The 14,804-nt window shown below is 52.0% G+C and overlaps 1 protein-coding gene across 2 annotated transcripts in view; it reads right to left on the bottom strand.

The window, feature by feature from the left end:
* Positions 1-14,804, bottom strand: part of MYO7B (myosin VIIB) — a 78,601-nt gene that overhangs the window by 41,369 nt on the left and 22,428 nt on the right. For both annotated transcript variants that reach the window (XM_057745489.1, XM_057745490.1), the window contains exons 8-13: positions 12,647-12,800; positions 10,414-10,490; positions 9,290-9,409; positions 8,856-8,998; positions 4,356-4,566; positions 3,587-3,722 (exon numbers count right to left, since the gene is read on the bottom strand). In XM_057745489.1, the coding sequence (XP_057601472.1) occupies positions 3,587-3,722; positions 4,356-4,566; positions 8,856-8,998; positions 9,290-9,409; positions 10,414-10,490; positions 12,647-12,800 (841 nt within the window). The remainder of the gene's footprint in view (positions 1-3,586; positions 3,723-4,355; positions 4,567-8,855; positions 8,999-9,289; positions 9,410-10,413; positions 10,491-12,646; positions 12,801-14,804) is intronic.

Genomic DNA, 14,804 nt, shown 5'->3' with positions numbered 1-14,804 from the left:
GCCTAAGGACTGAGCCTCCAGAAATCAGGGAGGGCAGTGTATGGGCTGAGCTGTTTGCCCCCAAGACCCATATGTTGAGGCCCTAAACCCGAAGGCCTCAGAAGGTGACTATATGTGGAGAGAAGGGCCTTTAAAGAGACAATTAAGGTAAAACGAGGCTGTTAGAGTGGCCCTTATCCAGTCTCATGGGTGTTCTATGAGAAGAGGAGATTAGGACACAGACATACACAGAGACAATAAAGACAGCAGAAGAGAGACATCAGAAGGAAACTGTCCTGTTGACATCTCGGTCTTGGGCTCCTGGCCTCCAGAACTGTGAGACCGTGCATCTCTGCATGCAACTGTGGAATTTTGCTGCAGCAGCGCTGGCCAACAAACACAGGCCTGGGCGGGGGTGAGCGGCCAGCACCCCTCCCTTCCCACCATCGGAGAGCGTGGACCACCTGAGGCAGGGCACAGAATTGCAGGCAGAAGGTGCTGGAGGAGGCTGCTTCTCGAAGCCAGGCTAGGTGAGTACCCGGGGCCTTCTGAGGGATTCACCCCGCAAGGACCCGACTGACCCTGCGTGTCCTCTCCCTTTACATCACCCCACCTTTTAGTGGGGTGCATTCTTAAATTCTTAGGAATTTGAGTAGTGTATGGTTTCTATTTTGTTCAGAATTTAAAAGTGATAACCAGTGAAAAACTTTTCTTATTCTCTCTAATTCACATTTACGGGCTATCAGAAGCTAATACAATATTGAAATACTAAGTGATACTAAGGAACTACAAAAATACTATAAAGCTCAAGCCACTGTCTGTGTATCTTTGTCATCTAGCAGTTAGTATAACAAAACTATAAGTAAATTGTATGCACACACACACACACACAAAACTCAAAAAACCCACACAGCCTGGTGTGGGGTGTGGGGAGGCCACGTCAATGGTGGAAGAAGGAAGCCTGGTTCCCCCTCTGCCAGCAGGCGCTGTGAGAGGAAGAGACTGGACCAGGAGCTTGGGCTGTGTGGCCCTCACCAAGCTGGGAGTGGTGAGAGCAAGCTCACTCTGCGAGGCTCTAAGGCCACCTAAGCCCCTCTCCCAGTTGTGTGCCGGGAGGGTGACTTCTGCAGATGGGGGCAGGAGGACGCTTGGTGGGACCCTGTGCCTCTCCAGGCTTAGGCAGAGCCCCTCTGCCCCAGGTGCTTTCGGGGGGAGGGTCGAGGCACCCCTGGGCTCAAATCCCCAAAAGACAGTAAATGGGGTTTAAGTTGTCAGCGCAGCAGCACACCGAAAGAAAAACCAGCAAGCTTTAAGGAGCATTAGTAGAATTTTGCACTCAGAAAGTCTAGAAAGGGGACTTCCCTGGTGGTGCAGTGGTTAAGAATCCACCTGCCAATGCAGGGGACAAGGGTTTGAGCCCTGGTCCAGGAAGATCCCACATGCCACGGAGCAACGAAGCCCGTGTGCCACAACTACTGAGCCTGTGCTCTAGATTCCGTGAGCCACAAGTGCCACAACTACTGAAGCCCTCACACTCTCGGGCCTGCATGCCATAACTACTGAGCCCACGTGCTGCAACTACTGAAGCCTGCACACTTAGAGCCTGTGCTCCACAACCAAAGAAGGCACCACGACAAGAAGCCTGTGCACCGCAACATAGAGTAGCCCCCACTCACTGCAACTAGAGAAAGCCAGTGCGCAGCAACGAAGACCCAATGCAGCCAAAAAAGCAAGCAAGCAAGCAAGCAAGCAAGCAAGCAAGCCTAGAAAGAAGCTACCTTAATCTTAGCATAGATGAAAGTTTCAGGTCACTTCAAAAACTAAAATTTGGCATTGAGTAGCCCATGGAGGTTGATGTGTTCGGTGTCATTGTGTTTTGGAATTCTGAGGTCTCACTAGCTTGGGTCTTTCCCTTTAAGAAGAGCCCCAGGACTTCCTAGGTGGTGCAGTGGTCCTATCCCTGACCCAGGAAGATACCACATGCTGCGGAGCAACTAAGCCTGTGTGCCACAACTATTGAGCCTGTGCTCTAGAGCCCGTGAGCCACAACTATTGAGCCCATGTGCCACAATTACTGAAGCCCACGTACCTAGAGCCCATGATCTACCAGAGAGGCCACCGCAATGAGAAGCCCGCGCACCACAGTGAAGAGTAGCCCCCGCTCGCCGCAACTAGAGAAAGCCCGTGTGCAGCAACGAAGACCCAACACAGCCAATAAAATAAATAAATAAATAAATAAATAAATAAATATAAATAATAAACAAAAAAAAAAAAAAAAAAGAGAGAAAAGAAGAGCCCCAAAGCCAGAATCTGGTGGGAACTATGAAGGAGTCACCTCCTCATTTCTCTAACAGAAATAATCCCCTGACCTCCTAACACCTCCCCTCCTATATGTAAAAACACCAGCCCCTCCTGCTGCCTTGTCCCTCCACCTGAAAAGTGTGCTTAGAGCATCCCTGACTCCGAGGTCCCAGTTCAACACACTAGAGCAGCTCCTCATGTCTGCATGTGAGCCCCACAGTGTGACACTATGGCCACCTGTCTCATTTTCCTGACCACAGCACTCACTGGCCACCTTTCCCATTTTTCTAAGCACACCAACAGGCTAACCACCCCAGGCCTTTATTTCTCCAATCATAACTATGCCTGACCTTATCTCAACATATACGCTTTCACTACCAAGAGAATGAAAAGATATCCCACAGAATAGGAGAAAATATTTGCAAAAATTCTATACTGATCAGGTAACTGTAATAATAATAATAAAAAAGAAGACAGCATGTGCTGGTGAGGAGCTGGAGAAATTGGAAACTTCATACATTGCTGATGGGAATGTAATGAGTAAAGTGGTGCAGCCACTCTGGAAAACAGTTTGGTGCTTACTTCAAAAGTTAAATAGAATTGCCATGTGACCAGCAGTTCCTCTCCTAGGTATATACTCCAAAGAAGTGAAAACATATGTCCACGTAAAAATGTGTACGTGAATGTTAATAGCAGCATTATTCATAATAGCCCCAAAGTGGAAATAACCGAAATATCCATCAATTGATGAAGAGATAAAGAAAATGTGGCATATTCCTACACTGGAATATTGTAATATAAAGAAACAAAGTACAAAACATGCTACAATGTAGATGAACCTGGAAAACATTACACCAAGTGAAAGAAACCAGTCACAAAAGCCACTTAGTGTATGATTCCATTTATGTGAAGTGTCCAGAATAGGCAAATCCAAAGAGAGAAAACAGTGGTTGCCTAGGGTTGGGGAGGGTTGGGGAGAAATGAGGAATGACCACTAATGGGAGTTTCTTTTTGGGGTGATGGAAACGTTTTAAAATTGTGACAACAGCTGCATAATTCTGTGAATGTACTAAAAACCACTGAGTTGTAGACTTCAAATGGGTGAATTCCATGGTATGTGAATTATCTCTCAATAGAACTAGTATCCACAAAACAAAACACAAACAAACAGGCCTGGTCGATTCCATTCCCTCTGTCCCATTGCTGGCTCTGCAAAATGACCTAGTCCCCTCAGCCTTCTTTCCATGGCCTCCCTGGAGTGCTCTGGATTTGGAAGGAAGGGGCCGTGGAGAGGAGCTGCACCCACCTTCTGCCTTGTAGTACACCTCGCCAGCAAAGTGGGCGATGCCAAATTGGGCATTGTGGATATTCTTGGGCTGCAGGAAGGCCTTGTTGTTGGTGTGGACATTCTTCAGTTTTTGCAGCAAGGTGGTGTCTGTGCCCTGGAAGAACAGATGCCCCTATGGACTGCGGTCCCAGAGTCCAGCCACAGGGAGATCGGCTGGCACACTCCCAGGTCTCAGGGGCTCCCTCAAGGGGGCGGAGCAACTGGGCTCAGAATGATTAAGGACAGTAAGCGGATGCCCGGGGGATGTCCGCTTTTTGCAGTGAGTGAGGGCCGACGTGGGAGTACAGGCTGGGTCTGCCGACCCCCAGTGCCAGCTCTCCTGCTCCACCCTTCCCTACAACTGCCCAGGGACCAGAACTTCTCCCTTCTCTGGATCAGGGTTCTTACTGACTACATTTGAGAGTCCATCTTCCCAAGGACAGGCAGAGTCCCCCAAAGTGAGAATGAAAGTGTTTTCCTTGTCTTGAACCCTCTGCAGCCCTTGATCCGCAAGGCTGAACAAGCCCACTCTTGGGGTGTGTTCTTGAATCTAGATAATCAATGCTGGGGAGTGGGAGTGAGGGTGGAGTCAGGTGCCTTCCTGAAGAAGGAGGACCTTGAAGGAGAGGAAGACTGGAAGGCTGGAAGGTTGGGGCTGGTCTGCTAACTCCCAGCAGCGGTTCCAGCAGCCCTGGAGTTTCCTGTGCACGGGGTCTCCACCCGAGGGGCGGCGGGCCTGGGGGCGCACCTGTGGGAAGCGGCTCTCTTCGTCCAGCAGGGAGATGACGCTCATGGGCTTGAGGGCCAGCAGGTCCAGTGTGGGCCGGTTGTCGGTGTAGTGGATGTAGTTCCAGGTAATGTTCTCGGTGCGGTATTCCTCCTGCTCCACTGTGAACACGTGCTGCACGAAGAGCTGCTGCAGGTGCTCATTGGCCAGGTTGATGCAGAGCTGCTCGAAGCTGAGGGGACAGTGCCACCCCAGGTGGGGCAGGGTTGGCTCAATCGCTGCTGCAGCCGGCCACTGGCCCACAGCCACACACGTGTGGGCCCCAGGATGCACACCCCCAAACACATGTGCACATGCTGACACACAGCCTCCCTCTTCCTCTGCCTCTACTTCCATCACCTCCTCCTCCCCGTGGCAAACAGACTCAGAAATGAGGAGGCTTGGCATAGCATCAAGCCCCTGCCTTTGGCTCCTTACAATCCCCTTCAGGGTCCTCTGCCAGGCCTGCCTATCCCAGCATGGAGATGATCCCAGGGGGACCAAGTGTCCTGCAGCTGCCCCAGCCCGCTGGGCAAGTGGCCTAGATATTAAGATGAGCTTCTGGAGACCCAGTATTGATGTCTGTGCTCCTTTGCATCAACCAGACATACTCTCTACCCCTGCCCCCATCCTCCCACCTGCTCTTCCTCCTGGGTTCCCCACCTCTGGAAAGGTACCTCCACTCATCACCCCAGACTCAGGTCAGAAACCAGGCTGTCATACCTGACACCCCTTTCTCCCTCCTCCCCAACTCCAGTAGGTTGCCAAAGTCTGATCCATGCTCTCTCCAACACAGGCCTGTTTACTTCTTTTCAACCCCACGGCTGCTACCTTAATCCAGGCCACCCTTCTTCCTCACCTGGAGCACAGTAACTGCCCTCCTCACGGCTCTCTCTACCTCCAGACGCACCCCTCCAATCACTCTCCATGGCCAGTAGAGGGGGCTTTAGGATGTGCAGATCTGATGCCCTCTTCGTGGATCTGGACGCCTGTGGTTTTTGGGATCCAGACAGTGGCACAGGAGAAAGCCTGCCCGTGTCTGCCAGGGAGTGGCCAAGGGGCACCCTGGGCTCCTCACAGTGCTGGGAAGGCACCTGGCCCTTCCCTACCTCTGAGTCATCTTCACACGTGTGAGCCCCTTCCCCTCCTTCCTCTGACCCGCTTGTTCTGCTCATTCTTTGGGTCTCACTTAGGCATTTCTTCCTCAGGATGGGTTGCCCATTTATGCAAAGCCTCATGGTACCTGAGACTGGTTGTTCAAGGACTGTTAACCCAAGAGAGTTAACACACTGCCTGGAGAGTGTGGACTAAGAATGCTGCCTGCTATATCAGTAAACAAGGGATGTCACAGCCATGAGCCCTGAGGGAACTCAGGATGGAGACAAGGAATGCCTGCCATCTAGCAGTCATCAGACTGCAGCCACCCCCAACGGTGCAGACTGAGGAAACCCAGGATGAGAAAACACAGGACACTGGCCCCAGATAGTTGACATACATATAAAGGAATGATTTTAGTGAGCCCAGACTCTTGCACCTTCTCATAAATGGAAAAGAGCTAAATGCCTTAACTTGAGATGTCTGATTTTCTTTAATTAACAATAATCTTTTGGGACTTCCCTGGTGGCACAGTGGTTAAGAATCCACCTACCAATGCAGGGTACACGGCTTCATCCCTGGTCTGGGAAGATCCCACATGCCTCGGAGCAACTAAGCCCGTGTGCAATGACGACTGAAGCTGTGCTCTAGAGCCTGTGAGCCACAACTACTGAGTCCACGTGCCATAACTGCTGAAGCCTGTGCTCCTCAACAAGAGAAGCCACTGCAATGAGAAGCCTGTGCACTGCAATGAAGAGTAGCCTCTGCTCTCTGCAACTAGTGAAAGCTCACATGCAGCAACAAAGACCCATCACAGCCAATAAATAAATAAATACATACATACATACATAAATAAATAACATTTATTAAAAAAAAAAACCCAGTAACCTTTTGATGTTCCAACTACCTGCTCTTTGTTGCAAGACTCCTATATATCCTGGCTCCCCCCTTGCCTGCTCAGATCACTTTTCTCAGAGTTATTTGAGATGCTGTCTCTGGCTTCAAGTCCTAAGAATGTCCACTGAATAAAACACAACTCTCAACTTTTAAGCTGTGCATTTCTTTTTTCAGTTGAGAAGAGTGCTCGGTGAACCCTTGCAGAAGGCAGGACGGGCGGTGACTGGGTGCTGAGTGACACAGCCCTGCTCCTTCACGTGGTCCCCAGACTGCAGCCCTGTTGCAAACTCAGCTTGTCTCTCCTTCATGGAGGGTTCCTGCATGTATGGCCACACCCCCCACAACCAACTACTTATCCACCTCCACAGTGTCCAGAGGTGTGCTTGGTCTGCTCAACTGCCCCTCTCAGGGCCAGAAACCAATGATCAGAAACACTTTTTCTTAGAGCTTCCATTGTGTTGGGCTGAGTTCTGCCAGCCCTGCCCCCTCCCACCTGCCCATAGAGAGATGGTCCTGGGAAGCTGCTACCCCCGTGTGCTTGTGTTTGAAATGGCTTATATCTTAACAATCCCGGCCAAGTTGCTAGAGGAACCACTGACCAAAACTGATCGCCCTGGACAGGCCCGATAGTAACCTCTAGCGTGAGTTCTCTTACAACAGGAGGTCCTGGTAAGGAATGCAGAACTAACAAGCTACCACCAACCAGAAGAATTCAGGAAAGGTCCAAAGGAGAGAGGAGACGCCAGTCCATATGTCCTACCAACTTCCCAGAATCCTCCTCACTGGAATCCATCTTGGCTGAGAGATGTGCACACACCACCCAGAAGGACCCTGAGTCAGAGTGATTGACCAGAGACAACCTGGAAACTAACCCCATCACCATAAACCTGAGACTGCGAACCACGCGGCAGAGCAGTCCTCCTGGGTTGCCTTACCCTCCTGCTCTCCACCCGGGCGCCCCTGCCCAGTAAAGCCTCTTGCTTTGTCACATGTGTGTCCCCTCGGTCAATTCATTTCCAAGTGTTAGACAAGGGCCCACTCTCTGCTCTGGAAGGGGTCAGGCCTAGGCCAGGCCAGCCCCTTGGCTACTCTGACAGTGCCCAGAGGCCTCCGCTTGGAACTGAAACCAAGCAGGACCCTGAGCAACCCTTCTGGGTACAAAAGCCCCTCCACGTCCCCTGTGTCTTGTTTATAGAAAAAGGCTTTAGTCTCCTAGGCCATCCCTGAGTTCCAAAGAGCAGACTCAAGCAGTTACTAATTAGGCAAATGAGGGAATGTGGTCAAGAAACAATAGCACAGTGATAAAACAGAGTCCTAGTTCCTCCTGACACATCTCTTTGAGTTTTTCTGCAGAAAATAACATCCCTGCCCAGATGGAGGATGGTGACTTATGCTGACCATAAGCACATAGACCCCAGACTGGTTGGAACCAGAAGGTTGATGACTAAGATTTCTGAAATATCACCCTGCTACCTCGCCACCAACCAATCAGAAGAAAGTCCACAAGCTGATCACGTACCCTGCGACCCTCACCCCCAAAGTTGCCTTTAAAAAACTTTCCCTGAAAGTCATCAGGGAGTTTGGGTTTTGAGCACAAGCTGCCAGTTCTCCTTGCTTGCCCCTGCCGTAAACACTGCTTTCCTTCACCACAACCCAGTGTCAGTAGATTGGCTTTGCTGAACACTGGGTGAGCAGACCTGAATTCAGTTCAGTAACAGAACCAGTCCTAGGCTCCAATCTGCCCATCTCTTTAAAGGAACCAGGCTCACCTGTGTAAGCTAGGTCGTGCATGTAGGACACTTCCTGCTTGCCTGTCTCCCAGTCCTCGTTTCCTCATCCTCTGGCCCCTTGATAACGCCCCAGAGCATCACCTGTCCTCATCTGGCCCCACTGCCTGGCTCCCCTCACCCCCCGTCTACCCCCACCCCCAGCCTTCCTTACAGTCTCAGCTGGAAGTTACTTTTCTGACCTGCCTTGTGCCTCCAGCTCTTCAGCCTCCAGTCTGGGACACTGGGTCAGAAGCGTCCTGCCTCACCTTGCCCCTGCCAAACTGAAAAGTCAGGGATGGGCCACAAACCCCCTACCTTCCCCCATTACCTAGTACCATATCCCACCTAAAGCTGCAGTCACCTCAGTGTTACTGATTTCCATTTTCCCCTTAACCCCATGTGATGACTCACTCTAGTTCATGAGACAAGTGGATGGCTCAAGAGGGGTGAGGAATGCTGGAGTCTCAGCCCGACTCTTGGGGATGCTTTTAGTAATGTGGCCTTTCCTAGACATGTTGTGGATGCCAGGGGATGCACATGGACCACTTCACTGAGGAAAGATAAAATCTTGTTGAGGGACTCACCCTGGTGTCTGTGAGCGGAGGTGAGAGTCCCTGCATCTAGCCCAGAAGAGGCGTGGGGATGGCTACCCTCCAGCCAGCTTAGAGAGAAGCTAAGCTTATCTTCCATTTTCTAGAAGCAGGTTCATCGATCTCCATACCTATTTTGCTGGAAATTTTCAAAACCAAAGATGTCCAGGAGGCCGATGGTCCTTCTCACGTTTTTGGGGTCTTGAGCAGGTGGGATGAAAATTGCGGCGTTGATTTTCTTGACAATCCACAGGAAGAGGTGCCCATAGATGCCCTGCAGAGATATGAGGTAGAGCCCACAGGCTTTGATGCACAAGAGGAAGGCTGTCCCTTTCTTCAAATGCACCTGGAAGGGCTGCAGGCATACTGGGTCTCCTGGACCTACTCAGGGAGAGCATTCCTACTTTAAGACAAGAAACCTCCCTGGAGAGACTAGGCAGCCCATGGTCACCTGGCATAACCAGCAGAGTTGGGACTTGCCCAGCTATCTCTGCCCTTTCCTGCTGCCCACCCACAAGGCAAGGAGCCATGTTCAACGCAGGGCCCTTCTCCCACAGCTCTGCACCTTGACGAAGGCATCCCTCCGGTCTGCAGCCTGGGTGATGTTCAGTGGCCTGGTGACAAACTCCCCGCGGATGGTGATGGAGTGCTTGATCAGACAGTCTCGGAGTGCCTCGTCCTTCACCTGGAAGGCAGGTGGGGGCTGGCATCACAGCTGTTGGAGCAGGGCCTGGTGCCAACACTCTGTCTCATGACCAAACACCTTATGCCCAAGGCCTGAGGGTGGGAGATGCCCATGCGTGGGGCCAGAGTCAGGATGCTGGTCCAGGGTCAGTCTGAGCATGGGGGTATCAGTGTTGGGGAAGGATGCACAAGTTGGATGGGGCCCAAGCATGCTGGCTGCTTGGTTGACCAGTCCTGTGCTGGTCTTCTGGTGCTAGGCCCACCATTAGGGGGACCCTGGAAAACAATGGACAGGAAGGGCTCTGAGGCCCAGCCATTGACCTCTGGATACGCTCCAACTGATGTCCCTCCTGCCTGGAGGCTGAAGACCCGAGGGAGCAAGAGGGGTCTGGATGGAGTCCCTCCCACCATGAGGGGAAGACTGAGCTGGCAAAACCCTGAGGTTTCTAAGAACCCTGAACCACACGAAGAACATCAGCCACAAAGTGTGCCTACCTAATGCGATTGCTTTTCTTTTTCCCTTCTGATTCTATTAATCTCCCACTGGACCTGTCAGTGGGGTGTGATGTGGAGGCCATTACAATGCCCTATTGATCATCCTCCAAGTCAACGTTCTATTTGGTCTCTTTAATAACATGCAGGGAGAATGGTCTGAGCGCATTTGATGTGAGGGCACTGGATTGTGTGAGTGGGGAGAGCCTGGGGTCTAGGTGAGGTGGAAAGTTGAGTAAAGGCCACGGAAGAGCAGGAGGGCCAGGGAAAAGGGAAGAAACACACATTCAAGCCAAACTGACCACTTCTAGGACTTCGTTAATGATTAGCTCCATGGCCCCACCCTGATTCCCACCCCCAGGCCTGCAGTGCTCCATGGGGGATCTCAGGAGGCAGGCGAAGAGCCTGGGAGAGGGGTGGGAGGCAGAAACTGGAGTCTGGGAAGGGCTGTCAGTCCAGGCCTTGGGAACTCCTCAGAGAAAAGGAAGCTGGTGGATATAACAGCCCCGTTACCTCCAGTAACTTCATCACAGTGGGAAAGGCAGGCGTCTCCATCACGTCAGAGGAGTCCAGATGCTCGAAGACAGCAGCTGCAGAGAGAAGAAACGACCCTGAGAGGCAAAGTGGCCTGAAGTGATGGTACAGAGGCCCCAGGATGGCAGCCCCAGATCCACACCTTAGAGACAATGGTCCCAGGGCGCCAGGCACTGCCTCTCCCAGACCCCCTCTGAGAGCTGCGGTCTCCCTGGTGGCTATCGGCATCTTAGCTGTAACCACTGTTAACAGGGTATGTCCCCCTATGCTGAGATTGGGATCCTCACTCAAAGAGGAGCTTGAAGTTACTGGTGGGAGAAGCCTCGTGCTGGTGGGGCGGGTGGGGTCTATCGAGGGAGAAGATGATACATCAGCCCCCTTCCATCCACTCTGCTTCCATAGAAACCTAGGTATGTTCATTTATTCAGTCAAACAAGCACAGAGCTGAGCAGAAGAGTGGCTGGAGGCTGGGCGCAGTTTGGTTGCAGGTCTTCTGACCCACCTCCTAGTTCAAGTCCCTCTGCCTTGAGTCCCTCCAACTTAGGACTGCTGAGCTGGCGGGGGGGGGGGGGGGGGGGGGGGGGAGGGAGGAATGCTGTTTCTGTATTTTTCTTTTTCTTTTTTAAACTTAAAAAGATTGTAAAATAAAGCATACAGATTAAAAAAGGCATAAAAACCAAAGGCATGTTATAAGGGATAATTTAAGTTAACGCTGTGTAAAGACTACTGAAGCCAAAACCCAGAGCCTCCCACGTCCTCTCCTGCTCAGACCAGTTCTTCCACAAGGATATTCTCCTGACCTCCATGGAAACCCCTTCCTTGTTTTTTCTTTACCCTTTTACTACCTACATATTCATCCCTAAACAGCATTTAATTTTATCTGTTTACCTGTGTGTCATCTAACTACCTGCATTCCTTTGTAGCATTTAATTTTACCTGTGTTTAAATTTTGTGTAAGTGTGATCTAATTGTCTGCATTCTTTCACTTGGCTTCATTTCCCTGATATCACATTTATGATACTCTTCCGTGTCCTGAAGCCCCCTGCTTGTCAGCACCCACTTTCTTGACTAGCAGAAGAGCCTGGTTTGGTTGACTACATGGTCACCTAGCTACAACTTGCCTGGAGTAGATTTCCTCATATGGTGTGAGACAGTAGTTCAAGTTCACGTTTTCTACATGAATACCCAATTGCTCTAGAACAGTTTGGTGGTAAGTCCATCTTTTCCCCACTGCTCTATGAATTGGTGTTTTTTATTGGCTCTAGAGCCAGCCATAATCTCTTCAAATGTCTCTGCCCCATCCTCCTCTTTTCCTTTAAAACTCCAATTAAATGTATACTACACCTTCTCACTGTATCTTCGTCTCCTACTCTCTCTTTTATATTTTCCATCTTTCTGTCTCTCCATGCTGTACACACAGTTTTTTCTGGCTTTTCCTCCTTTTTCACATTATAAAACTGGCTGTTAAACTCATTCATTGAGCTCATTTCAGTTTTTATTTAACTTTAGAGATTCTATGTGATTCTTTTCAGAATCTGTAATGCTGCTTTTTTATACTTTCCAGTTGTCAGTCTAACTTTTCAAGCTTGGCTTTTTCTTTTCTTGAACACAGCAAGCATAGCTGCCTTGTGGTCTGTGCTCAGTAATTCCAGTCTCTGAAATCTTTGTGGCTCTGCTTCCACTGTCTATTCTGTCTGCTTGTTCTTGCTCATGGTATCTCGTTTTCTTGTTCCCATTTATCTTTGGATGCATGCTGGATATTGTGTTTGAAACGGTTTAAAGGAATAATTTGTAATCTAGGTTGATGCTCTTTTCTTCCAGAGAGAATTGTCATTAACTTCTGTCAGTCAGGTGCTTGGGGGCACTAAGAGGCCAGAACACCTTAATCCCCAGACCAACTGGATGCTTACAAACTGACTTGCAAGTTCACACATGGCTCTGTTTACTCTGGTTCACCCTTTGGGTTCCCAGCCAAAAGTGGGGGGTGGTTGATCAGAGTCTTCACCTTTGGAGGGCCCTAAGCTTTGGCATCTTCCCCCTTAACCCCACAAGGCCTCCAAAATCATAGCTAAAATTTTCAGTGTACTTTTCCAACACATTGTAACTTCAGTGGGCCCTTCGGGTGAGAACCCACAGGGATTTCTTCCTCCTCTGTCCCAGTCCCCTCATTCTTCCTCCCCAGGTGGTGCACTCTGGGTGAAAATAGCGTTACCCATGAACTCCACATTCCCCAGGTGGAGAATGGCAGCCAGCAGCTTGCTGAGGTCCCAGTTTTCGGAGTCGGAGAACATCAGGATCTTCATGGCTGAGCGGACGTGGGCATAGTCTTTGGCATCATTGAGCCCCTCACAGGAGGTACAGTTTCCCTGCAAGATTGGGCACATCAGGTTTCTGGGGCCACCCCACACCCTACCTCCTCCACTGTAGGGCCAGCAAGGCAGGGATGCATCAGGGATTCAGCCAAAGGCCCCTGGTAAGTGATACTTTATTGGCTTTGGATCCCAAGGGGCCACCTGGAGGCCCAAGCTCAGAAAATACACAGGTACTTCCAAAGGTGGAATCATGGTGACATAGACACAGCACGCTATGGTAGCTTGATAGCTGTGTGGCCACGGCCAAGTCACTCAGCTTTTCTGAGCCTCTATTTGTCAGCCATCCATGGTAACGCCTGCTTCACCCTCTTGGGGGAGCATCACAGGTTCATTCCTTTAACAAACACCTTCCAAGGCTTACTGTGTGCCAGGCCCATTCAGACATGGAGAGACCTGGCCCTGCCCTGGGTGCTGTTGCATCCAAGAGGAGAGGCAGAAAGCAAATTGGCAGGGTCATAGGCTGTTGCACGTGCTGAGAGCAAAGGGGGCCAGGGCTAGTCCTCCTGGGAACTAGGGAAAGGCTTCCTGGAAGAGGCACCTGAGCTGGTCCCACAGGCTGAGCTGGTCCCACAGGCTGAGCTGGTCCCACAGGCTGAGCTTCGTAGCAGCACAGGGGAGAGAGGGGTCTAGGCAGAGAACAACTGGAGCTAGGCTGTGAGGTGGAGGCTGTAAGGAGGCAGGGGCCGTCCTCAAGGGGGAGATGTTGACAGATGCTGGGATCTGGAGGGACTTGGAAACCTTGCCAAGGAGCCACGAGGAGCCCCCAAAGAGCTGTAATCAGAGACATGGTCTATCAGACTTGCTGTGTGGGAGGTCTCGGGCTGGATGATAGATTGGGGGTCAAGTCTGGTGAGAGGGGGGACCAGGAGAAAACTAGCACCATGGTCTAGGCAAGAGTTGATGAAGGTCTCTAGGCAGAGACTCGGAGAGAGGGGTTAGGCAGGAGAGAGGGTCAAGACGTGGGTCTCAGTCATTCCCTTGTCAACAAGGTGAGCCCGCAGGGAACACAGCAAGCAAGGCCCCTGCTCTCCTAGAGTTCAAGTTCTAGGGGCACCTGCGAGGATGGTGATTGGGATGAAACAAGGGACGAGCTGCTGGGTGACCAGGCGCCTTCTGTCCATCGGGACCAAAGGAAGATGGGGCTCGTGGGGCAGGACCATGGGCTCAGTGGGAAACAAGGAAGCAAACGGACAAAGGTAAGCCTCTGACAGTCGTAAAGCGCATGCCAAACACAGAGAGGGTGGAGTGGAGAATGGAAAAGGGGAGTCCTCAGTCCCTGCCCAGGGGTCTGCCCACAGTTTGGACTTTTAAGAGGCTGTAAACCAAGGGTTGAGCAGGAGCCGGCCCTTCTGCCTTCTTCCTCTTTGTTGTTGATAAGCGAGGCGGGGCGGGGGGAGGCGGGGCGGGGAGGGTGGCGAAGGTTGATCAGACACCTGGACCAGGTCTCCTCCTCCCAGCGTCCCGGGCCTCGGGGGGTGGAGGCGTGGGGTGGGGACGGGACGGTGGCGTGGCGTGGCGTGGCGGGGGGAGGCGGGGCGGGGGAGGCGGTAAGGGGGGAGGCGGTAAGGGGTAGGAAGAGGAGCTGGGGAAGGGGAAGGGAGAAGAGGGGAGGGGAGGGAAGGGGCGGAGAGAGGCGGGGAGGGTGGCGAAGGCTGAACAGAAACCTGGACCGGGTCTCCTCCTCCCAGCGTCCCGGGCCGCGGGGGGCGGAGGCATGGGGTGGGGGCGGGACGGAGGCGTGGCGTGGCGTGGGGAGGCGTGGCGGTAAGAAGGGAGGCGTGGCGGTAAGAGGGGAGGCGTGGCGGTAAGAGAGGAGGCGGTAAGGGGTAGGAAGAGGAACTGGGGAAGGGGAAGGGAGAAGAGAGGAGGGGAGGGAAGGGGCGGAGAGTGGCGGGGAGGGTGGCGAAGGCGGAACAGAAACCTGGACCGGGTCTCCTCCTCCCAGCGTCCCGGGCCGCGGGGGCGGAGGCGGAGGCGTGGGAGGGAAGGGGCGCGAAG

Source organism: Hippopotamus amphibius, chromosome 8 (assembly GCF_030028045.1).
Source record: "Hippopotamus amphibius kiboko isolate mHipAmp2 chromosome 8, mHipAmp2.hap2, whole genome shotgun sequence".
NCBI classification, from domain to species: domain Eukaryota; kingdom Metazoa; phylum Chordata; class Mammalia; order Artiodactyla; family Hippopotamidae; genus Hippopotamus; species Hippopotamus amphibius.
Note: the sequence above shows the minus strand (reverse complement) of the source record. Positions and strands in the feature narration are given on the sequence as shown.